Below are 24,843 nucleotides of genomic sequence, written 5' to 3'. Positions count from 1 at the left end.
TTTTCCGAGTGTAATTCTTTTACACATAGACAATATGGCAACCTCGGCAAACTTCATTCCTCTCGGGGGAGTGGATAAGACTCATGAGTTCGATCAACCTATGAAAAAGCGCGATGCGGGTTATAGAGCTAAGTCTCTTTCCGCTGGAAAGCCGAAGGTTATTGGAGCTACTAAGGGTAGGTTCATTTGTTCTTTGCATATCCATTAGGGTATGGCCCGGTCAAAGAATCGAGATACTTTTGCCTCGTTTGAAGTGGGATAGAAAATTCTAATGAACTGGGAATATAGAGGAGCGATCGCGAATTGCGCGCGAAGTACGAAATGCGGCGAAGAAAGAGAAGAAGAAGGCCAAGTCCGATGCAAAGAAGGCTAGAAAATTGAATGGTATCATGACTAGACGAGCTGTAAGTCTTCGACTTTCTAATTTTGGCTGGCAGGGCGGAAGAAACTGATTCAATTTGGGTTTCTAGACTCGTAACCCAGAAAAATACAACAAGAACAAGGAGAGAAATCGTCTTCACGCAATCGACGTCGAACGTTACAAGATTCGCTTGAACGCCGTCAACCAAGCCCAGAAATTGGCCGCGGTCCATGATCCTAGTGGAGTTTCCTTTAATGTGGGAGAGGTAGTTACATTGGAAGATGGAACCGTGAAGAGTAAGAAGAGCTTGGAGAGGAAACAAGAACTTGCCGAAGGGAAGCAGTCGGTCCAAAATGAAGAAACTGCTGTGCCAGAAGGTATCAATCCGGAACGACTTCATCTTCTTGATGGAGAGAAGAAATCACATATTTCGAAGACGGCACTCAAGAAGAAGAAAATGTACGAACCAAAACCTATTCCACCTAAACCGATTATTCCCGAGGGAGTCGCTCTACCAGAAGGAGAGGAGAATTGGTTAGCATTATGGGATATTTCGGATGGACAAATCGAGCAGAGGATCGCGATGGCTAAGAGAGAAGCTGGAAATGCAAAGAGGGATCTTAGAAGAAGGCAAAGGGAAGAAGCTAAATTTAGGAGGTTAATGAAGGCGAAGAGAAGAAACGCACAGAAAATGGGTATTGTTTTCGATCCCATTGCAGCAAAGAACGAGATTTTGGGCGACAACGATGATGACGAGGATGATGAAGAAGCTTCTGATTCTGAAAATGAATCGAATAGTGATTCTGACTCCGAGAGCGATAACGAAGAAGATTCTGAGGAGACCAAGGCCAAGAAACGAGAAGAGAAGAAACAGAAACCCAGATTTAACCTAGACGAGAGCCAATTAAACGCAATCGTCAAAAAAGAAATACAGCGCGTCAGGAAGGATACACGAAAACAAGAGAAAATAATGGGTGTATATGAGAAAGAGCCAAAAGTAATGACCGAAGAACAAAAGGTCGCATTGAAAGAAGCCCGTATAAAGCGCAAAGCCGAAAAGAAAGCCGAAAAAAGGGCAAAGAAGGAGGAAGAGGCGAAGCTGGGAGTAGTAAGTTTGAAGGGAAAGCAAAATAGAAAAGCAAGGAAGGAATTAAGGAGAGCTGAGAGGGCCAAGAAAGCTGAAGAGAATGGAGATGCGCCTGTGACAGAGAACGTCAAGGAGGACGAGGATGAAGGAGGTGTCGATTTGTTGGGTAGTCTGGAGATGGCACTAAATCAACCTGAGGAAACGAAGGAACAGAAGAAGGCCCGTAAGAAGGCTGAAAAGGCCGAAAAGGCCGAAAAGGAAACATCCGAAGCAGTGGAGGAAAGTAAAGAAGAGAGGAAAGCTCGCAAGAAGGCCGAAAAGGCCGCAAAAGTTGCTACCGATGAACCAACACCGGCCGCGGTCACAGAACCAATAGAGGAAATTAAAGAAGAGAAGAAAGCCCGCAAGAAGGCTGAAAAGGCGGCTAAATCCACCCCTGTCGTTGTCAAAGAGGAAACTCCTCAACCAGAACCAGTAGCAGAGGAAAGCAAAAAACGCAAGCGCTCCAAGGAGGAAAAGGAATCTTTGAAGAAGAAGTCCAAACCCACTGAAGAGCCTGAGGAACCAAAAGCTGAGAAAGAAATAGCGGCTCAGTGGAATGCAGATGCGCTAGATGGGGATGCGCAAAGGAAAAGCAAGTTTTTGAGATTGCTTGGGGCTGGAAAGGGCGGCGCTGTCAGTGGAAAGGGGGTGGAGGCTAAGGGCAAGGGAGATATTCAGAAAGTGCAGAGTGAGTTGGAGAGACAGTATGATTATGGGATGAAGATGAAACATGATGGAGGTGGGAAGAGGAGAGGTTTGGGCGCATAGGGCTACATTCAAGCGGGTAATTGAATGTTATAGGAGCGGGTAATCTGTTTCGCTGGGCTGATGAAGTAGAATCTTAATATCCATTGGATTAACTGTTTATGTTACCTATCATTTCAGGGTTATGGGAGTCCTAAAAGTTGCCTTCATCTCTCACCATCTTGTATCTCCTCGACTTCTAGATTGAGCGAGTTGATGAGTAGATAGATAGAACCAAATGAAAGATAAATATATTTTAATGCAGGATATAGCTAGATTTTGTAAAGCAACATCCGTTCATGAAAATCAAGCAGGTATACATATTCGTAGCTGTGCCGGAATTATTGGCTTTCGATCCGCCAGTGAAGATGTGCACGGAAATGGAAGACGTCAAGATATTTAAGGCATATCGCAATTTCGTTCCAGATATCTTTTCGAACTTGAAATATGTTCAATTGACATGTATATGGAGCGCTAAATCAATCATTCATTGATATTGATCCCATATGAAAACCCCCCTTGACCATCGAAATCCGGTTACTTTTGACGGATACAAAAAATGGAATAACAAAACGAGACCCAAATAAAACTCCCATCCACAAATCTCGCAATTTCATTTCCCAATTGCAGACTAAGTCCAACCCCTAGAATATCGATAGCTCGTAAGCCTCCGCCTACTGCGACATGATCTGGGTTGCATACAATGCAAATCCCCAGTTCCTCCGTTTTTAGTTGGCATATATGATCGCGAGAATCGAATGAATGAATTGAATAAGATAGAATGCGATGCGCTTATTTACCGCCGCTGAAATAGGAAACTACGCGGAAAAGGAGGTCGACAAATAATCCGCCAATAAGGATAAATGCGAATAGGTCTATTGATTGAGTTGTTAGCTTGAGTCTTGCGCATATTGATATCTCTCAAAATTCCTCCATGATGCACATTCCGCTGGGATGTGACTTGTTCCTGTCTGTCCATTGGACTTCTGCTTCCACCCAAAATTCTTTGACAGACATTCGATGAGCGATTGAGAAACGCCCATTTCCCACACCAATAAAACTTCTGCTTAAATTGCCCCTCTTCTCAGTCCTCTGACCGGCCTACCTTTCCTCCGCAGCCCTCAATTTCTTTTCCATCTTCCCTTCTATGAAGTAAAGACACAAGGAGAAGTCAAAACCTACATAACCAACCCTTACTAATAGGGCTCTTCTGTTTCTTCAACTCCTTCTTGTGCAATTGAGCTTCTGATTTTCCTTGTTTGTTCTCATTGACGGCAGCGAACTTGAGGTTTGCTTTGCGTTGGGCGGGTGTTTGAACCTAGGGAAGAGGGTTAGTTTGAGGGTTTTTGGATTTAAGAAGCTAGAATAGCGATCGGAGTTTTTAAAGGGAGATGTTCAATGCGAATTAGAAGAAGAGGTAGAGAAGAATCAAAAGCCAAGCGATTCTGGAAAACACAGTGCCCCCAAATTTTAATACGAGGGGAAACGTAAAAGTACATACCATTTTGACGTTTGCGATTGCGAAATATGAAATATGTCTGTCTCGCAACTGATGTATTGGAGTGGACTCGAGTTTTGTTTAATATGCTTTTAAATTGTGAGGGTTGAAAATGGTAAAAGATCTAAGATGTGAATTATCTGTCAACAAGTGTTTCGGTAGGATTTATAATAAAGGGTGATATATCAATCTTATTCAATATAAAATTACTTTGGGGAGAAGAAAGCTTGGGCTGAGAGCTTCGTAAATGTGTCCCGATCGGCTCTTTGGACTTGGAGATGCGGCCGATTATTTGTGGGGAAGCCTGTTCGCAGATTGATGGGCAGAATTTCACTAATGCTAAAATGGAAGCGGTCTGTCTTTAGTCATCCAGGTCTTACTACAACATCTTTTGGTGCCAATCCAGATCATATTCTACGATTTCGAGAATTTTGTGTCATCGGGGAGATTCGACTCACCATCATGGGAAAGCACCATGCATGTTATCACGTTGGGGACCTCTATTATAAGTATTAATCAAAGACTGTACTGAATAGAAGGATAGGTAAACAAAGACTTCAAGGATATTAACTCTACATAAAGATGTGCTTGTCTCGAAGTTGGGCGCGGATTGTTGCGAGACTTGCTTGAAGAGAAGGTCAAAGATGTCAATGACAACTTTGGACGGAAGTAGCTTGCCATTCAGCCTAGAGGAGGCAAGAAGCTCCCCGAGAAGAAAACAAAACCAGCTGCTATCAAGGTTATCAACCTTCAATGTAGCGATCTCTGATTTCTTCTCGGTGAGCTTCCTGTCGACCAATCATGGATGATGTCGTACTTGTCAAGACCCTCGTCCTGAAATCCCCTGAGGCACAAGGTCCTCAACTAGGATGACATCACCCACAGACTGGTTCTATATACTATCTAGTGAGCAACCTCATCACACAAGGTGAATCCAGGACCAAGAAAATAAACTCCTCCTCATTTACACCTCCCTCACCCCTCACCCCTGCCCCCCCTCGTCGTGCCTGTTAGCCCGATCTTCAGGAAAGTCAAATGCTTCTCCTCTACACCCGCCAACCCGCAGCTTGCTTACCAGCCCTCGTGCTGGAGCAGTCTCAAAACCCTTTGGTTTGTGCGGAGGTAGACCGCCGCAGGCTGCAGATGCCTAGTTAGTAATGTATTAGAAATATTGCAGAGTGTGGAATCTATCACCTATCTGCCAGCTCCTTTTGACCCTCTGGTCCAGGAATACGAAAGAGCTTTAGAAAAGTCTGAAGTTACGACCTAGACTGTTGGCGGGGTCCTTGAGAGGGTTGCTTTCCATATCAAAGTTATCTCCAGCGGGATCAGGTTGCTGAATTTTAGTGCCTTTTGGACCCGATGCTTGTTGCTGTTGAGAATGTGGCGAATAATGAGAGACATAGGTATATCCAAGATCGAGTTGATCGTGATCAAAAACAAGTTGATAAGCCGGGTGAATACCGTATTGTGGGTTCGCTTTCCTTGGCTGATCGTAGCCATTGCCACGCCCCCCCCCCCCTTCCACTTGCGCAGCATTTGTCAGAATTATGTCTGTAATCGGTTTGCACGACTCGAAACGCCATTCGATAATCCAGAGGGAGCTATACACACCAGCTCTCCCTGGATTCTCGAATGGTGCTTTTGAAACTAGTCTCATGGAGGATGTCCTTCGAAAGACCAGAGTTTTCCTTGCTGCGAACAGGGCGGGACCAGCCACAACCCATGTTCCACGCATTTTGTAGACTATTAAGAGAGCCATTCTCTCATCGCATTTGTAATCGAAGCAAGTAGATTGCTTTATCCCTACAGAGTCATTTATCAGAAAAGTTCTTCATTATTGCGTGGCGTGTACAGAAATCTCGTGTTTTTACTTCTTCGCAGTGCTCGCCGTACACGGGGTTGTGATAGTATGTTTTCTTACCTTACTTCGTCATTACAATCATCGATGCCTTAATAGGGCCATCAGTTTGTACCACCAGTCGGTACAAACTGACGACCCCATTGTTCAAAAGAAAATTTTAGACTCAAAGTCTATCTATTGAGAATCAGTAATTTGTGCGAATTGAACCATCTTGCTTTGAGATGAAAATTCCGCGAAATGGAGTACAATACCGCCACTGGAGCACAAGAGAGGAAGCAGCTCACATGTGAGTGAACGGTTTGAAATTCGAGACAATATAGTTCTTTGTCAAGACAACCCAGAAGTCTGATCTCTTCTCTACACCATCTAGGTATATTGAAGTTATCAATTTTCTCGGCCACCTTTACCAAGAACCATGTTGTCTGAAACACAAATTTGCTGAAGAGATGTACTCTCACAGCAGAGAATCGAATCCCAACTTTACCCGCCTCTGTCGTATGTATAAAAGCAACCAGGTTCATACTACAACCAACTAAGGAGCAGCAGAGGAACATCAAGTGAGTGCTGTCGATGGCCTACGCCCAATCAAGCACCTACCAAAGACCCACCATGTACCCTCGATATTAAGTATAGGTGAGGTTCTGGTAACCAGCGATTTATTGCATAGAGTATTTGATAAACTAAAAGTGTAAAGTCAGTACGCGCTCGTTGAGTTTGGAAGAAAAATGAGGTTCGCAAGGCAGTTTAAAAGACTGGCAGATGGTGCGAAGAACCATTCGTATCTTGATTGTCTCATAGATGATAATATATCAAGCTGATACATGAATATTCAGGAATATCTGGTGATTGATTGATTTTACTCAATGGATTGTGACTCACTCTTGGGTGTTTGTGCAGCGACCCTAAGGGCTTGTATCTTTCTTCTCATCGATTCTGTAAGCTGTTAGCTACCTGGAACACTTTCAAAAACTAGTAATGACTGCCGTCACTAATTTCAAACAAGGCTTCAAGACAATTTTTTCACAGTCCAAGCCAAGTGACAAAGGCAGAGTTTGAAGGTATGAAAAGATGAATGGCAAGAAGGGAAGATTTTCACATACTTTGTTTACTTAGAGGACTGAATAAGAGTTCCAGCGCATACTCTCTATTGTTTTGAGATATCGCATGAAGATTTGGAAGAAGTTCCTTTCTAAATGTGGAGGATTAAAAGTTGATCATGAGCAGCACAGAAGATTGAAGACTCACAGATTATCGTTCATCTCGTTATGGCCTTAATTTTAATCCCTGTCTCTCAATCACGCTAGAGAATCCAGAAGTAATTTGGAATTTTGAGGTTGCCTCGGGAAATAGAGTCAGGGTTGTGGCCGCTCTTCAAGAGGTGGTGGATCCCATGGCATTCTGCCAAACTTCCAGAATAATATTTGTGACTAGTATCCAGAGGTCATTCTTGCAACTCTATTAACTGGCTGAGCCAGTATGTCTTATTCTATTCCCACCAAGAGCACATGTTTTGGATGGAAATGGCCTGAAGCAAAACACAGAACCTCCCCTAAACATAAACGAAATCACATGACCAGTGTACACAAATCTACAATCAATCAGAAAGAGAACTTGAATCAACAGAGACTTTCATTGACTAATATCTCTTCTTCGTGTATTAACATGGAAGACTCCCGTGGTTATTTTTTTGTCATGGTGGTTGAAGAGGGTTCGGGCGGTGAAGAAACCATCAAAAGCAACGAGCGAGCAAGCAAGCAGTTCAAGAAAATAAATAACATGAGCAAGTCTTTCAAATTCGGAGACAATCATGTCATCGCCATTGTGAATTGCAGACATGGTCCCCAAATTCGCTCCAACCTTGGACTTGAGAAGTTAAGATCTAAGACAGCAGTCCGAGCACTGAGGTAGATATTTACCAGCTCATATTATCACAGATTCCTACCACTAAAACTTGTCAATATTGATCTTGTATAGCTAGATATATGATCATGAAGTTGTAACCAATCAACTAATTTTAGTTACTATTCACACTTGCATCCCTAGCACTGCAAATGGATGATGCAACGGTCTCAGTATGTCTTTAAAGTTAGAGTTAATTACGTGTCTGAAGTTAGAGGTTGCCTCGGTGATCAGCTACTTAAGTGCCATATTGACTTCCTCATCTGACAGGCGGCAACTAGTGGATGATGGACTAGAGATGAATCCCTGTCCCCTGTGCAGACGTGCAACAAAATGGCATATTCAGTCTTGATCAGGAAAAGACAAAACCTTATTGACCCTTGTCTTGGTTTGCGACTTGCAACAAAGCAGAATTGTTAGTTAAATAATGCTGAAGGCAAGGAATATTGTATTATACTTTGAGCTAGTGGAACCTTATCTCAGACCTCTACCTGGGCTTGTGGCATACAACATAGCTGATGTCTTGTGATTCAATTGGGGGATAGGAGGAAAAACAGGTCCAGTGATTTTCCCAGGTAGAGGAAGGGGATTAAAGTTATTAAGTTTGGAGCTAGTAGAATCTTTCAGATCCCTACCCAGGATCCGATATGCAACAAAAGAGTTTTTTGTTCAACTACTGGATTCGGAGAGACTTCTCCACCATTTACCCCTGTAATGGAACCTCATAGGTATCTTGACTTCATCTTTTAATCCTAGGAACATCATTATAGGGACCCCTGCTTAGGCTTGAGATGTGCAGCAATACTACTTTGATCTCTTTGATTGGAAGAAGCTTGACTCCCAAGACCCCTGTCTAGAAGTCTTAGCAACAACTTCCTTTCCTGAAAATCTTAGTCTGTGACGAGAAAGACAACATGGTCGGTGCATCATCGGAATACATAACGAATGTAGTTTGCCATGGTACCTGATCTCATATTTAGCTGCAATTGTAATTCCTTTCATAATCCTAGGACACTTAAAAGTTCAAGATTCCATGTTGACAACTGAAGTGTAGACCAAGTGTTTTCTCATCCCATTTCTTAATCTCCAAAGATACATACAGTCGTGCTGATTGTATAATGATAAAAATCCCCTTCGACTATTATTATGGCAGCAGGACTCTCATTCACAATTAGCACTCAGATCCCATAACAACTGCATCAATTTAATGTTCCTACAGACACAAGTTATTTCTGTAACTTTTAACCCTCTTACAAACTCAATTCAAAGATGAAAAATGTTCCCTCTCTGTTATCAAACAAATATAGGTAGGCCATAAAATTTTCGGAAAATTTAGCCGAGGAGAAGTTGCCCGACCCTGGCCTAGATATGCAACAAATAACTTCCTTCGAACAAGGACTGGGGTCAATTGGGTAGCATACTAATGTACTACAACTCAGAGAATAACATTGGGTAATGATAGCCGAAGTCAACACCCCCTGCCCTAGCTACAGATATGCAACAATACTTCATAGATTTCCACTACTTGGTCTCCATGACGTACTGCAGAGGATGTCTGTAAGTGAGGTATGATATGATACATGACTGTGAGGCCATATTTCTCAGGATCATTGAGGTATATGATCACTTCTTATGATGGGAAATCGTTTGTTTGTTGATAATATACCTTGATGAAACACCAACTGAGTACTGCAAATCATAGAAGGAAGCTCATCCTTCAAATATCACTACAACGAAAAAATGAGTTGTACTTAAGAGGTTTTGTGCGAGATTTTTGCCTGCATACCTAATTAGAAAAAGATATTTCTACATGGCTACGGCTAGGTAGTGCACATTTGTGCGTTGATTTATGCGGTAGCTTCGATGACAATAAGAGAACTTGATACTTCATATTATTGAACAAAATGAGTATTGAAGTGAGAAACACGTAATACAATGTATACCATTTTGTTTCTACTTCCCTCAATTGAATCATGACCAGGTTGTATATGCGACAAATATCCCCACTCTCCTTAGTCAGTACAGTGTTTGTTATACCATACTGAAGGACTTCTAATTCAACCTAAAACAGCACGATGAAGCTTCATTGCTTACGATATAGAATCACAGACTCAGATGGAATGTCATACAACTCTTTGGGTAAAGATCTAAATGGCATACCTCATCCGAACAGATCCACAATCCACTATATAAATTCCACAAATCCGATCATACCCCAGACCAGAGAACATCTCTTAGCTCTCTTAGCTCCCTCATATCGGTAATCGGGAAACGACCAATTGCAAATCTTCCACCACTCAGAGCCGTCAAGAATCTAATGTTGCATATCTGCCGTCTCAAAATTACAAGGGGAAGCCCTGACAAGCTACAATAGAGGAAAGTCTGTTGCTAGCTCTTCTGCGACTCCGGGATATCTCACTACATTCAAATCAGTGTAGAAATTTCCTCAAAAGAGGTTAGTCAGATCATAAATTGATTTGAAATGGTTCATTATGACATGTGCTGTTGAAACATATTCGTTCACAAACTTGGACCCCCATTATTACCTTAATTTTCGAACTCTATGGTCAACTGAGCACCAATATTCCCGTTGAACAGATAATACTGTCCCAAGTACTGATCGTGCTTTGGATCAGGATTCAAAGGTAATGGTATTGAATTTTGTGTTGTCTAGACTGTTTTTATCCTATGTTTGCTCTGTCATGTATGCCATCCTCTTGTTGTTAGCCTCACTCTATTCCATATCACACAGGGTTATGTTGACGTAAAGCAAGCCAAATCATACACTCTTCTTTAAGATAACCCATTCGCGAATCTGATATTACCTCTCAGTCATACAGCTTTAACAAAGCTGTGCTGAAATCCGTGGAAACCTCAAATTTCTACAATCGCCCTCATGATTCAGACAACAAATCGCTCGGAAAATCTGCAGAAATTTATACAAAGTTTACGCTGGTAGCGATGCTCAAGTAGAGCGCATCCATTCCCAAGGGTGCCATTGAATCGAAAATTCATCTTTTACAGCCTCGAATAGTTCGAAGATGGGATAATCGTCCTCCAAAGGCGGAATATCAAGACCCTAACAGCAGGATATTAGCAGCGACAACCATATATTGCTTACTGCGAGCACAAGTCAAAGAAGCCCTGATTTTCTTAGGCCCAAGAGCTTGAAGAAGTTTTTGACCCATCTTTGTGATGTTAATATACCCCTTGAAAATGGTTGATCAGAAAAAGAAATGACTTACCGCATAATCTAATTCAATCAATTCTTTCTCAAAATCTGCTGCGAATTCTGCATCATTCAACTTCTCCTCTAAGTTATCCTCTTTGACTTTCTCATTCTTCGAATTTCTACGAATAAGCAGAATTTTAGAACCTTCCATAACCAAATGCTCCTGTACTAAGGCTGTCCATAACAAACCCCTAAATTTCCCTTGCAACCATTTCTAATAAAGACCCGGTTTATCAATATCTGTACCTGATGCTTTTGGGTTCTCGACTCAGCATATGAATGATCCTTTTACGCGAGCGCCGAGACTCAAAAGGGATTTAGAACCTGTACCCCGTGAAGCGCTTGCAATGTGATATGCGAGATGAGACTCCTCACTATCTACAATTGCGTAGATACCATCTGCAGTAGCTATTTGGTCTCGATTCAGGAATTGTGCAAGTTGCTCCTCGCGGCCAACTTAGAGAGGTGCATAGAGGTGAAGGAAGAAGAAAACACATAAGACATACGTAGACATATATTCTTCCAACTCGTCCATTACAAGAGCCGCCTTCTCCACAACGCAAATGACTTTATCACCCTTATTTTTTGGCCACCGTTTCTCCACTAAAGCCAGCAAAGACCCTTCGTAAGAACCGAGTGTTGAATCCTCGCCGATCCCCCAATCGGGACGAGGAAGTGGTCGCAACACAAAATGTGCTAGGTCCTTCTTTCCTTCAACTCTCCAAAAATGTATTACTCCCCTTTCGACAATAAAAGTCATTTCCAATCATTGTTTCACTGATCTTTTCCTCTGCTGACTGTAGAAGCTAGGTGATAGGGGTCGTTGTATGACAAAACCCGTCATAGTAGTTCTCTATTTCTTGGTCGTCGGTTCCATCTTGCTTTAGGCAGACTTAAACGCTATTCTCATTCCGAGTTAGTTTGGTTGTTAAGAATAATTTATATCGATCGAACTGCTCCCAAATTACAAAAATTGACAGCAGAAGAGCTAATGTTGCAGTTTCTCCGTCGTTCTCCTCTAACTCAATGCTGCCGTCTAGAAGTTTGGGAGCTCAATGGGAGTGAACGAACTTACCAACGAGATTTCTCATTTCTATTTGAACAATTATCCATCCCGTTTGAACTACCCTGATGAATCTAATCGGAATTTGAATGCGTTATAGCGTCATTATTGTCGGTCGATGAAGGATTGAACACATTGCTGCACGCTGCAACGCCGTCTTGCATGCTACGTTCGAAATCCCCAGGTTGAACCTTTCTCTTATTTCGAGGGTGACTTCCCGTCTCTGAAGTGTCCGCCGAGGTCTCTGCTAGGAACTCTCTTTTCGCTCTTGAATAATCGACGTCGTGTCCGAGGATATCTGTCTGTGATGAATTACCGCTTCCCGCTTCCCGCTCCTGGTGAACGTCCATCTTTTTTCTCGCTCAAAAGCCTGTATTCCTTCTTGAGTCTCTCGTAATTCTGACAGTCCTCGTTCTTCTCAGTCTTGGTAAATGAGATGCTTTTGTACCACTCTTCTTTTCTATGTCAAAATTTGCTCTTTGGGTAATGTTATTGGGATTTTTTGGTTTGCTTGAATTATGAGAACGAACTTTTCTCGTTGTGTTGTGCCTCTTCTCTTGTTTCCTTCCTAGACGCGTTGACTGTGATTCGCTCCCGGATTGAGATATTCGATCATCAGTGACATATTGATTGTGACTGCCATTCTGGTCTCGTCGAAAGACTTTACACTTGCATTTAAGCCAGAATAAACAAAGACACGTTTTCCAATAGATAATAACTTGTAGGCGTAATTAATAGGATTGGAGACATAAATTTCTTAGGGATTTGTGAAGGTAGTCGAGACCTGGCTGTGGTTTCTAATTGCCGCGTTTGATAAAGGGGGAACTCCTGTAATTAAAATGACGTGTGAACTCGCGACTTCTTGTGTTGAAAGCATGCAACCTTTTTATTCTTTTAAAGCGACTTCCATTACTGGATGCACGTTGAGACGCTCAAAATGGTGATTCGACGACTTTGATAGGCATGCATTAAAAGTAGTTTGATATTGTGGTAATGCAATGCGGACTTCGGAATTCGTATCTTGCGAAGCCTCAAGTTCTCACTTCTTGATCGTTCTCTTCCACAGGGACTTCTGTCCTCCATCATTTCCATGCAAATTCAACCTTGACCTCCTCAAATGACCCTAAACATATTACTCTTCACGCCCCTCCCAAATCCATCGGTCACCGGCTTCCCCCCTTCATATGAAACTCCAGCTGCACCCTCTCTTCCTTCCATCTTCGCCATTAACTCTTCATCCATTTCCGCAATTTTCTTCGTCCTCTTCTCGAATTTTTCCCCATGTTTTCCATCTATCTTTTTTCCCGCCACTTCAGTTGACCTCTCAATAACCTGCCCCTCTGCACCCTCCACTGATATTTTCTCCTTCGCAGCCATTTTTGAAATGGAGTTCGAAATCGCATCATCATGATATTCTCTAGATACAGAAGTCCAAGCCAAAGTGCCACGAATTGGCAATCTCACGTGCATTGAATTTTTGGGTAAGAAAATCGCTGATCGTGAGATTACTATCGAGCCATTGATAATCTTTCTAGCCAACATCATGAGGGATGTCGAGGATGGAACAAGAAGATAAATTGGAGTTTATCCTTGTTATTGAAACAAAAAAGAAATCGGGGCATGAGAAACGTTGGAAGAAGTTTCTTGCTCTCCTCCATGTCCCCTGCAGACGCCAGGGAATTACATCATTAGCACACGTGATTAAACGTGATCATCAGATCCATTCTCCAATTCCTCAATTTTCCCCCACAGCTTGGCGGCAATGTGTAAATTACAAAACATGAATTATTTCCGAGAAAATCACTACTCTATGAATATCTTGGCGTTGACTACAATGTCGTGAAATGTCAAAAACGCCAAATTTGGGACTTGCCAAGCTATTCTCAAGCACATGAATGGCTGAACGAACGAAGGATGAGACGAATCCACGGGAAAAGATTACCATCACAATGCATCCGAGGGATGGTCAACATCTCTTGAAATATTGAATTGACTAACCAAGAGTACCTGGGTCCATTCTGAATTCAATACTCAATACGAACCCCTTCAAGAATCAAGCTGAACATTCATATTGACGGCGCCCACATCCACATACTGGAGTTGAGTCACCACCTTCATTCAAAGCCTTCTGTCATCATATGGATCTATTATCCAAAGTTGGAGCAGGATCTGAAAAGAGCAGACATAATTGTCCTTGATTTCAGCACGCAATAAATGCTCGACTCCTATCCAAATTTAAAGTAGACAAGAACCAGGGTAGAAATGGGACACGGATGGAAACTGACATTGACCTCTAGGTATCACATGAGAATGATCAAAGAAGGGATTCGATCACAGAGGTTCTAGGAGGAAGACGTCATGTTGATGTGTAGTATACCAGGTTTGTGTCTACCAGTATGACCCTCTCCTCCTTGAGGGAGATCTCCTGAAACAGCAGCAAAGTCAAGCTGAAGTAAGTCATAGCCGCCTCTCAGGCGAAGCAACACCACAATGTAACCTCCTTTCTGCGAGCCAAGCTAGCCCCCACCCCCATGCTGAGGCCCAAACATATCTCAAAGAAGGCAGTCGCATATAACTATCAATAAATAACTCAGAACATTAGGACATATCACTAGTGTTGCCCGTCGGAGGGGTATGAAAGTAGGCTGCTTGACTATACCTCTGACAATCTTCAAGATTAGCTTTCCCAATCGATGAATTGTCTCGCAGTCACACACAGTGTGCGAAATCCATTTCATAACCAATTGCCATCTTCGCCGATACGTAACTTGGTAGCGAGAAGCAGAAAGCCTATCTAGGATCATTGGTAAATTCGGCTGTATGCCTTAATCATATGATCTTCACCGGGAAAATAGACCTTCAGTTTACCCAGCGCACAACATTGAGTCGTTCTACGAATTACGATAGAGATCTAAAGCGAATATCAATCCATACGATATTCGGCAGGATGAAACCTGCATTGAGGGAGATTGGTTACCTTCTGCAACAAGAGGCGGGCGATATCTACTTCTAGTGGCGTGCATCTTATACGCAATAAGGTTGCGGGGGGATGTTCCACACACGAATGTGTTTTTTCCGTCTATCCGAAAAAGCTAATACCAACGTCAAAAGTTTGACTGGGAAATGACTAAGAAGATAGAATTATGAAAGCAGATCAAAATGTGTGTATATATCCCGTTTATCGCATTACCTACTGTTTGGCTTGGTTCGGAATTTTAGCACATATCTAAAACCAACATCCGCACCATCAAGTATTCAATTTCAGCAATTACGAGCATACATATGTTATGTAACGAATGTACTTTTTCATCGTGTGAACTTGAAAGGAGCGCAACATGCAGCCAACCCAATTGCGCTGCACCATATAATTTGCAAAGCACTTTTTTGTGGTAATGCAGTCAAGATGGTTGCCACGCTCTCCAGAATCCTCTTGCGCTCATGACTTGCGAAGTTCCCAGACATGAAGAATATGGGAGGTTGGTAGTCAAGGGCAAATAAACCAAGTTCAAATTTAAAGTTTTGATTGATATGCTGTTGTGCTCAAGACTCTCACCTAACTTCTCCTTCCGATTTGATGTAAGAGTTACACACCCCTCTCCTTCTTGTTAGTAGTCGCATATGCGGTATTTCAACGACAGTTGTAAGTACTTGCAGTGAGCGGGTGTTGAGGCCTCCTCTCATACAACCCGATTGATTATATTGCACTAAATCAAGACTCATGTATCACACATAATATTAAGATAAAGGACTGGTTTGGATCTAGAAATCCTGCTGGATTCATATAATAATTTGCTCCTCGGAAGAGAATCTTGGATCCTAGTTTGAAATTGAAATGGCAATTTCTTCAAACAGTATGGATTGCAAAATGGCTGATAGATTTCTAAGCATTAAGCAATATTAGGCAAGTCATTTTTTTTTAATGAAAATGCACAGAATATCAAGGAAACTAGTACTATTCTACTCACAATTTTAGAAGAAAATATTCATTTAAAGCACCCTAATATATTCAATTTATAATCTATATATAAAGTCTGTACTTTTAAAATCTATTTCTAACCCTAGATTCTAATTTTGAATCCTAAGTTCTAGCTCTCTGTTATAGATCCCAGCTTTTCTGTTACAATTGCTAGGTTTTCGATTGTAAATTTCGATTTCATTTCATAGATGCTATTCTCATTTCATAGATTTTAGCTTTCAATATTGAATGTTCTAATTTCAAATATTGTATATACTTGTCTGAAACTATTGAATCTAGCTATTATAGAATCTAAGTAGTATACAAGTAAATTTATATCAATTTTAGTGACGTGAGAGTAATCAGATTCACTTTTAGCAGTACAAGAGTAATTTGCCATTATTTTTATCATTTTATTTACATTTCTCCAGTAGAGATTCCAATTTTTAGACTTAAAACTTCAGTTAGTGATTCAAGCCTTAATCTACGGTTTGAATTCGGGTGATCAGTTGATGCTGTACATGATGATTTCTACCCAACATTAATCTAGGCTATTCATCAAATAAAAGTTTTATGCAATCCCTCATCAGCTATCACCATGGTTAATTGTGGCTAGCTATAACCCCTCTCCTTGGCTGCCACTGCATTCAGAATTGGTGAGTATCAGAGACACACAAAAACCGCTCGTAGTGTGACCATTTCAACTCCTATCAGGATGAGGCAAAACTTTGTTCCAGTCTATATCTATATAAGAGACCAGACACACCTTCTCCTCAACGCAATCAGATCAAATTCTCAATAACATTTAAAATCACACGAAAGTCCCAAAGAAAGCCTTGAAGGCGTTATTTCACTACAATCATCATCAACACTCGCTCTTAGAACAAAATGCCCAACCAGACCCGCGACTACCGAGATCTTAGGGTCACCCTGACTAAAGATTTCACATTCGGATGGGATAATCGAAATTTCGGCTCTATCCAAGGATGCACATTTTGGCACCCCAATCCACAAGGTGACCTTTACGCAATGGGTTCGATTTGTCTTAGCGGTCGCAACAATCAAGGCGAAACAAATTTTCGGGCTGCGCTCCTAGTTGGCGCCAATCCAAACACGAGTGGAGGTCGGACCGCTGTTAAAAGGCCTGTTGACTGGACTAGAATTTGGGGGTATGGTAATGGGAGTGGAAGTGTCGCGGCGATTCTGTGGTGGCCGTAAGTCATATTCCAAAACTTGATGCACTCTCTTTGCCCCCCATGAATTTTCCTGCACTCAGAGAAAGATGTGTGATTTGAGTTATATCTCTTTGATCCATGTAATGGTGCTGACTGTTATCTCTAAAGCGTTACCCCATCTGGCTATGTTTCAATGGGTGATGTAATGGTCCAGAGCCTCGACAAACCCAATCTCAACAGTCTGGTATGGTGCTTACGTGCCGACCTAGTCGGGTACGGCACTTACATGGATACTCGTCCATGGAATGGCAGTGGTGCTGATTTCGGGCAAGGCCTCTCCATCTGAAATATTCTTCCCAGTGACAACGGCGTTGATGGAAGTGAATATATTCCCGTCTTTGCCGATACATTCCGCGGCCACTTAACACCCAACTACACCCCTACCAAGCCCAATACCGGAAAAGCTGTCGTTCCTCAGCTGAAAATCCCAAACGCCTTTAAAGAATTCACTCAAGGCGTTCCCAAAGTAACCCCTACTACCATTCCCAACACCGGAAAACGCTACGATGTAGTTGAGAATGCTAGCGTGTGTCTTCCACTTACATGCTATTATCCGGTTAGCGATCCCCGTTGCATCGAAGGAATTTCAAACCCATTCATTGAAATCAGCAAGGGAACAAGCTGGGTCGCAGAAGGCGTTTGGAGCAATGACGGCAGTGGTCCTTTCAGTCGCGAAAAGAAAATCAAATACGGGTTGAGTAAGACAAAGACTGATGAGATGTCTCACAGCGTTGGCGTCGAAATCAGCGCTTCGCATGGATTCAAACTCGTCGAAGTTAATGTGACGCTTAACTATCAGTTTACGACCTCAAGTTCTAGCTCGTTGACCGAGTTTACAGAGTCGGAGGTGACAGAGAGATTTGAAGTTCCGCCAAAGAGTGTAACGGTTTTGTTCACCAAACATGTGTTTTTGAAAGGTAAGCGGATGGATGGAAGTACAGTGATTAATCAAGCGGAAGCTATTGCAAATGACGATTTGCATTTTGGAGGTTGTCCTCTGCCTTGAATGGTTCTTCAAAATTCGCCTGGAGTTGAAGAGACGGCCTCTCACTTCTAGCTTCTCTCTCTAGTACAATGATTTCTCTTAGTTTCCTATATCTCTAAAACTTATTTCCCTTCCCAAATTTTTCACCAAGGAAGATACAACACTCTCTGCTTTGGCAATCAAACATTAATTCAACATTAATTTGCCTTTGCTAGTTAGTTTTGTCTTTTAGTCTTCTCAATCAAACTTTTACCACTTATTCTTGCTGAAAATTATACCAATCTTTATCATTGACACTATGAGTCTAATCCTCTCAAACTCTGCAATTGACTTCCCAAGCATCCAAGCCATCGACAAATTTATTCTAATACATTAATATTCTTACCATACCCCCCTTCTCCTACCTTCACTATCTTCAAACAATCTGATTCTGAAACCCCTTGCCCATAATGCAAATCCTCTCTGCTCTTTAGTCCTACTGCCCATCCTTCAATTCCTATGTTATCAATCCCATCACCATCCCTTTTACGAGAGTAGAATGAATTCGAGCATTTGAATCAAGTCCAAACAATGGGTTATCATCTAGTATCCATGCACACACATGAACTCATGATAGCCTAGGAAGAGTAAATCAAATCAATGCACTTATATTTAGTCTTGGGTTCAAACGACTCTCGCTATGGTATCTAATAAACAATAAACTGAATCCAAACCGATAAGTCCCCATGAGCCCAACCAACTCCGACCGAATTGGATCCCTTAAAATTTATCACCAAAGACACCGAAACACCTATTCCGGGTTATACCATGTTCTTTTAGCTCCTCTCATGCCAACTCATCCTCCTCTCCCGCCTCATCGACCTCACTCCCCTCAATACTTTCCATCAAGTTCTCTTCGCCACTAACTCTACTCACATCACTAACCGCATATCCATATCCCTCTACAAACCCCTCTTCCCTTACACACTTCTCCAAACTCAATCCTTCTTTCTCTACCCACTTGCGGATTTGTTCTTTATCTATTTTAACTTTATATCTTTTCCCCGCTTTCTCAATTCTTCCCCCTAGTGTACTTGCACTCGTCTTTCCCGATTTATCTCTGTTTGAGCCACCGACTGTTTCAAGTACGCTCATTGATCTGAGGACGCCAAGAACATCGTCTACTGCTATCCATGTGCCTTTACTAATAGCTTCCACAGTAGTTACGCCGCAGGTATCTTCCATGGGCGGTGTTACGGGTAATTTTGGCGCCGATTTTGTTGCTTTTGGTGTTAATTTAGGTGCTGGTCCTGGATTTTCCTTCGACTGAGAGGATGGTTGAGAAAGAGATTGAGGTTGCATGCCCACACCCTTCATACCCTTTCTCCAACCCTTTCCCATTCCCTTCCCCGATGGTTTCTTCGCCGGTGGTTTCTTTTCCACTTTAATCACCTCAACATCAAGCTCCTCTTCCTCATCCACTACCTCATCCTCTCTCATTAAAGTATCCACACCAACCTCACATTCCAACAACCACCTCGCTACCTCTGCCCCCCAAAACCTCCCATACCCCTTCTTTCCCAACTCGCTAATTGGTTTCTCCGGTCCTCCAAGTAGTCCTTCTCTCCTACTAATTTCATAACTCGTGCCTATCAAAATACTTCCCAATCCCTTCTTTTGCCATGGAGGTAAAACAAGAATACAAGCTAGATTATTATTATCCCATGACATCTTTTCCTTTGAGAAGAACCCTACGATTTGTTGTTCTTTCGTACCGGGATTGGTGTGAACGAGAAGAAAATAATTAAAAGACTGCACATCGTAGAGGACCGATTTATTATCCAGGAAGAGTTTGGCGAAGAGAGACAGGGATTGCGAGAATGTCTTTGCGGCGATATTAGTAGAGATTTTTCGAATGATGTCGGTATAGAAGTGCAATCAAGACAACCAGGAGGAAGAGAAGAAAACTTACACCCTCAACCTCTCCATCCACCTCCCAAACACTCCATTCCCCGTTTTCATCATGTTCATAAACACAATTTCCAGGCACTCTTCCTTTACGCTCACAACATTCTCTATGTTTCGCCATCTCCCCTCCATGGACTGTATATCCAAAGCACCAATTGCAGACAAACAATCTATCAACCTGCAAACCCTTTGGTCCTCTCGAATCTCTGTCTCCCCCTTTCCCACTCTTACCACTCTTACCACTCTTGCCGCTCTTTCCACTCTTTCCACTCTTTCCACTCTTGCTGCTTTTTCCACTTCCTTGACTTACACTCTGAGAATGATTTTCTATCATTCCATTTCCGATGACATCGCGGGTGTAAAAACTCGAATACCAACTCTTGAAGCATAAATCTCCAAAAACAACTTCATCGATATTTCTTTCCCTTTGTTCATCTTTTTCTTCATCATTCTCTTTCTCGTCAACATTCTTCGGCGTATCCGCCTCTGTCCCAGTACTTCCACCACTTCTATTTTCAGAAGGCGAACTTATTTCTCCAACATCAAGCTCAGCCGGATTTCCATGATGCTCATTATCGCCTGCTTCAGCAGGGGGCGAAGGTAATGAGTTCTCCATGCTGACTGTAACATCTCTTTCCCTTGTTCTTTCCCTTGGTGTTTCCCTCTCTCCAGTTCCGGTAACAGTAATCGAACCATTAACCCGACTCGTTGTGCTGATTCTCCTGCGTTTGGGTGTATTTGTATCCTCTTGATCTTGGGTAGAGCTCATTGGACCAATTGTTATTCCATTTGTTTCATTCGCCATGTTTCCACCATTCATGGTATTCCCGTCCTCGCCCCCCTCTTCCTCTCCCTCTCCCTCTCCCTCGATCTCACGCGCGCGTTTCTTTCCTTGCGGATGTGGACTTCTCGTAATACCAAATTCCGCCAATCCTCTCTGTCTTTTCTCTCCAGAACCAGTGCTTGTTCTCCCACCATTACTTGTTCTTCCTCCACTGACTCTCCTACTACCCTCAACCTCAACACCATCCTTATCAACCATCATTGTAGTTGTTGTCGTAGTTCGTACCGTGATTGTATTTGGTGAACCATTTGTATTTGTATTTGTATTTGCGTTTGGGTCGGGATTTGAATTGGAATGTGTATCGCGTGAGCTTGCTCTATGCGAGCGCTTTCGGAGGGTTCGTGATGGCATCGTATCGTACTTTCTCCGATATTTGGTTGAAAAGGGGGGGGGAAATAGCTTAGAGGCCCTGGTGGTAAGGTCAAATTGTGAAATCCACCACACCCAAAATTGTTAATTGATTTCGGAATTTAGGGATTGATACGTTGTCCAATTATAACCTTGGTATTATATCGTAATTGTACGGAACAACTCCCGCTGTGATTGTGTGGAAATCTCGTCGCTGTTGCCGTCCTTGCAATGGATTGAATCGCAATTCTTCTTGTGGTAAGGTCAATTTGCTAGAAACTCCTGCTTGTTCTCTCCAGCGGATTTATTGTCGCAAACCTGAGATAATTAAACGTATCTGCAGTTCTAATCACCACCGTCAATTAGTACGCGCTGCGTCAATATTTGTTCGTTTTGTTTGTGACGAGGTAGATTTGTATTCGTGGATTGCGAAGCTTGTAATGTAATGTTCAAGCTCTCGATTACAGCTGCCACTTTTGTAGTTATTATGGGAAAATTAAACTTTCGACCTTTTATCTGCTACCGTATCTTTTTCTAGCGGTACAATTGAAATTCCCTCTTCCTCTTCCTCCGCTCAAAATTCCCTTTACCGTAAGTGAATCATTCACTCTATAAAATTTTCCAGATTCATTGATCGCGTCGAAGTTGTTTTAAGAATGTTTACATCACCGCACCGCGACAAGGCTTCTGTATCCACAAGGCTCTCCACCAGATGCTGCAAGGCTACCATATATATTTTATCCACCCACATCATCCACATACCTTGTCCCAGTCCAAAGCTCTGCACAGCACCGGTCAATAGTTGTTAAACACATCACACATCATCATCACAGTAACCACAAATTAGAAACAGAAACTTTCTCCCAAATTATGTATCGCATCAAAAGGATTGTCATTTTTACAAAAATAACACTTCTAGTCATTAACCCCCGGCCAGCATCTGCATAGATATTGTACGTCCAAATGCGTCGCCTCGCATGCAAATAAAGTTCAGTCAAGGTGTAAAAAGTAAATAAAAAAAAACTAATGTAGCAGTGGAATTTCCTTCATTTCATGGTCCAATTCCCAACCTCCAGCCATCTGTATGTCGTAGGTTGTAATCTTCTCAATTCCTGGAAAGAAATCCCAGATTGGGAACGAGGTAATAGTAGCAAAACAAGTTCTGGTAGAAGTGTATGAAGTGCCACCAAACCAATTCTCTCTCTTCCCTTCACCATCTCATGCTACAAGTTGCATTCGCATTCGGGTTTGTATACAGCTTCGAAGGCCTTCCATTCCGCTCCTCGAGTCTCATCTTACATGCCTTCGAAGTCTCCGCCAAGGTCATCTTCATCCAAATCACCATCTTGAATTTCCTTTGCCATTTCGCGTTCGCGTTCTCTTGCTTCTTGAGCATTCTTGAGTTCCAATCGATGTTGATTCATTGGGAATCTCATAGCCTGTGGTTATACGAATTAGTATATAATACATGCCACAGTAAGATAAGAGAAGAAAACATACCTTAACACTCTCATCGTGAAGAGCAAGACAAGCACGAATACGATCATGGAATGCTTCACCAGGCTCCCTAGTAGCATAGACATCTCCAACTTCCTTACTCTTCATGAACCCCTTCTCACGATCCAAAGTTGCCTCAATGACACCATCCCGAATTGCCTTTGCAACGATATATTCCGCAGATTCCTCACTGTTGAGCTTCAAGCGTATGCAGATATCTCGGAGAGAAATCCTCGAGTACGACAAGGACATCATTCGAATACCGGTTTTAATGACGTTTTGTCGTAGACGAAGGATCAAGGTATAAGTGCCATCACGTCTAAAAGTCTCCGCATGTTGAGTGATCACAGCCTCGAATTCTGCAATCAACCCTACTCGAACCGCTTGAACGAGGTTAAGATATGGTTGTAAAGCACGCTCGAGACTAGCAATTCTGAATGTTGCACGGTCAGGAATATCTCCCATCAACAACTCAACCACAAGAAGTAACTTCGTTGCAGTTTGTGAGAATCCTGCAGCACTCGGACTCGAAGGAGCTTTGCGAGTTGCGGCTGTCAAATGTTCATGAGCCTCAGTGTATCTCAATTGAATGGCCCTGATTCGTCCCAAGTAGTATAAATATCTTGCAACTTGGTTGTTCGAGGCGCTTTCGGGGAATTTGGTATGCGAGATGAGAAGATCAGCTTGAGTGATATGGGAGGTTGAAAGATAATTTCGTAGAAGAAGTACGATAACAGTTGATTGGGTATCGATGTCTTTGCGTAGAACAGCAGTCCGTAAGCCAGAAAGAAGAGCTGGTCGAATAGCAACAATTGGAGAAGCTGGAGAAGGTGGAAGAGGTGCCAATTGTTCAGCGAACAAAGACCAGTAAAAGTACACGCGAGCGGAGAGAGAATCCAGTGTTCGGCGGTTGAGTCCATGAATGACTGTTGTGACATGCTTGGAAAGTGTAAAGCCCTTCTCATTCATCTTATTATCAAGGAAGAAGATTTGTACGAGGATGCTGAGGAAAATATCAATCTCCGGAATGATTTCTTTTGGTTCCTTCTTCCCATTTTTGGCAGATTTTGAATCAGAATCGATTTCCATCTCACTTGATGATGCCTTGTTAAATGTGGCATTCTCTCTGTCAATACCTATGAGTAAAGCTTTTGCTTGTTGAGTTGCTGTAGGGTAAGTTTCCGTAATAACTTGCGCCAGAATATCAGCCGTGAGTTGTTTTCGAATAGAGGAAATAGATCTGAGGGCTCGGAGTGTGTATCTAGCATCAAACAAAGCAACAGCTTTCTCTAATAATGGAAAATTGCTCTTGATATCTGCGAAAGAAGTAAAATGTTAGCTATTGTTGGTGGATAGATACTTATTTATATATGTTGGGTGATTGCGTGACTTACCAGCAACAGCCTTGGCCACCGGATCAATCTTCTCAACACCTGCACCTTCTTCGACTTCTGCGGAGCCATCCATAGCTACATCTCCATCACCGTCTTTCGGAGGAGGAGCTGATAATTTAGAACTCTTTGATGGTGGTACGACGACTGTCATCTCCTCCTCGCCTTCCTTGGTCTTCTTTCCCTTTCCACCTTTCAATGAGCTCTTTGCATCATCCTTCTTCGCACCGTTGATACCATTTTCGACTGGATCTGTGCCCTTCTTGTATGGTGTTTTGCCAGGCATAACTGCGGAATAAAGAGTATATTTGAAGGTTGACGTCGCCCTTTTGTAAACCTAGACTGATGGGTGGTAGAGCTAAGGTACTTTTCTTCGAGTCGCGTTGGATGATTTTAAAAGTGATGTAATCGGTCTCTTATTCACAGAATATAACTCTGTGAGTATAAGGTATCACAGGATTTTGAAAGGGTTATTGATTAAAAAGGGTGTTATGTAGTTGAGTTGTCAATGGTTGTTGTAGCTGTCGTTCACATCTTGGATTACCTTTACAACATCAAAGCTCAAGATTATTACGGCTACACTTAGCGACCTTTGATGCTGTTTTAACGCGAGTCATCGGGTGCCTGGGGAGCTGGGCGACTGCAAGCTGGCGAAGGAACCTGCAAGCCAGCTAATGTGGAACACCGAAAAAATGGCTTTTTAAGCAGGATGCATCATTGAAGAACTTTGACGTACATAATACTGAGTGATTATTTGCAACCACGACCGTACATACTAATTGCCAATTTTATCAATAAAAGCTTCACAACAAAACTTCAACGACTAATCCATCACCCACCCATCCTGATAT

At 42.3% G+C, this 24,843-nt stretch overlaps 9 protein-coding genes across 9 annotated transcripts; 2 read left to right on the top strand and 7 right to left on the bottom strand.

The window, feature by feature from the left end:
* Positions 1 to 34: 34 nt before the first annotated feature.
* EAF02_003428 (uncharacterized protein) lies at positions 35 to 2,258 on the top strand (the record flags this gene model as incomplete). Its single annotated transcript, XM_038899476.1, has 3 exons — positions 35 to 176; positions 289 to 404; positions 471 to 2,258. 3 exons carry the CDS (start codon positions 35 to 37, stop codon positions 2,256 to 2,258), a joined length of 2,046 nt encoding a protein of 681 aa, XP_038760403.1.
* A 768-nt stretch (positions 2,259 to 3,026) lies between these two features.
* EAF02_003427 (uncharacterized protein) lies at positions 3,027 to 3,738 on the bottom strand (the record flags this gene model as incomplete). The annotated part of the gene is made up of 3 exons (XM_038899475.1): positions 3,027 to 3,109; positions 3,417 to 3,552; positions 3,736 to 3,738. The coding sequence occupies 3 exons, from the start codon at positions 3,736 to 3,738 to the stop codon at positions 3,027 to 3,029; spliced, it is 222 nt and encodes a 73-aa protein (XP_038760402.1).
* A 1,237-nt stretch (positions 3,739 to 4,975) lies between these two features.
* EAF02_003426 (uncharacterized protein) lies at positions 4,976 to 5,470 on the bottom strand (the record flags this gene model as incomplete). Its single annotated transcript, XM_038899474.1, has 1 exon — positions 4,976 to 5,470. One exon carries the CDS (start codon positions 5,468 to 5,470, stop codon positions 4,976 to 4,978), a length of 495 nt encoding a protein of 164 aa, XP_038760401.1.
* Positions 5,471 to 10,127: 4,657 nt separating this feature from the next.
* EAF02_003425 (uncharacterized protein) lies at positions 10,128 to 10,878 on the bottom strand (the record flags this gene model as incomplete). Its single annotated transcript, XM_038899473.1, has 2 exons — positions 10,128 to 10,574; positions 10,741 to 10,878. 2 exons carry the CDS (start codon positions 10,876 to 10,878, stop codon positions 10,461 to 10,463), a joined length of 252 nt encoding a protein of 83 aa, XP_038760400.1. The 3' UTR covers positions 10,128 to 10,460.
* Positions 10,879 to 11,864: 986 nt separating this feature from the next.
* EAF02_003424 (uncharacterized protein) lies at positions 11,865 to 12,140 on the bottom strand (the record flags this gene model as incomplete). The annotated part of the gene is made up of 1 exon (XM_038899472.1): positions 11,865 to 12,140. One exon carries the CDS (start codon positions 12,138 to 12,140, stop codon positions 11,865 to 11,867), a length of 276 nt encoding a protein of 91 aa, XP_038760399.1.
* Positions 12,141 to 12,903: 763 nt separating this feature from the next.
* On the bottom strand, positions 12,904 to 13,332 carry EAF02_003423 (uncharacterized protein; the record flags this gene model as incomplete). The annotated part of the gene is made up of 1 exon (XM_038899471.1): positions 12,904 to 13,332. The coding sequence occupies one exon, from the start codon at positions 13,330 to 13,332 to the stop codon at positions 12,904 to 12,906; it is 429 nt and encodes a 142-aa protein (XP_038760398.1).
* A 3,301-nt stretch (positions 13,333 to 16,633) lies between these two features.
* On the top strand, positions 16,634 to 17,986 carry EAF02_003422 (uncharacterized protein; the record flags this gene model as incomplete). Its single annotated transcript, XM_038899470.1, has 3 exons — positions 16,634 to 16,959; positions 17,089 to 17,193; positions 17,281 to 17,986. The coding sequence occupies 3 exons, from the start codon at positions 16,634 to 16,636 to the stop codon at positions 17,984 to 17,986; spliced, it is 1,137 nt and encodes a 378-aa protein (XP_038760397.1).
* An 804-nt stretch (positions 17,987 to 18,790) lies between these two features.
* Positions 18,791 to 21,107, bottom strand: EAF02_003421 (uncharacterized protein; the record flags this gene model as incomplete). The annotated part of the gene is made up of 2 exons (XM_038899469.1): positions 18,791 to 19,828; positions 19,917 to 21,107. 2 exons carry the CDS (start codon positions 21,105 to 21,107, stop codon positions 18,791 to 18,793), a joined length of 2,229 nt encoding a protein of 742 aa, XP_038760396.1.
* Positions 21,108 to 22,399: 1,292 nt separating this feature from the next.
* EAF02_003420 (uncharacterized protein) lies at positions 22,400 to 24,278 on the bottom strand (the record flags this gene model as incomplete). The annotated part of the gene is made up of 3 exons (XM_038899468.1): positions 22,400 to 22,543; positions 22,605 to 23,917; positions 23,996 to 24,278. The coding sequence occupies 3 exons, from the start codon at positions 24,276 to 24,278 to the stop codon at positions 22,400 to 22,402; spliced, it is 1,740 nt and encodes a 579-aa protein (XP_038760395.1).
* Between the last annotated feature and the right edge of the window lie 565 nt (positions 24,279 to 24,843).

Source organism: Botrytis sinoallii, assembly GCF_014898435.1.
Source record: "Botrytis sinoallii strain Bc 23 chromosome Unknown BSIN_005, whole genome shotgun sequence".
NCBI classification, from domain to species: Eukaryota; Fungi; Ascomycota; class Leotiomycetes; order Helotiales; family Sclerotiniaceae; genus Botrytis; species Botrytis sinoallii.
This window is presented reverse-complemented; position numbering and strand designations above follow the sequence as displayed.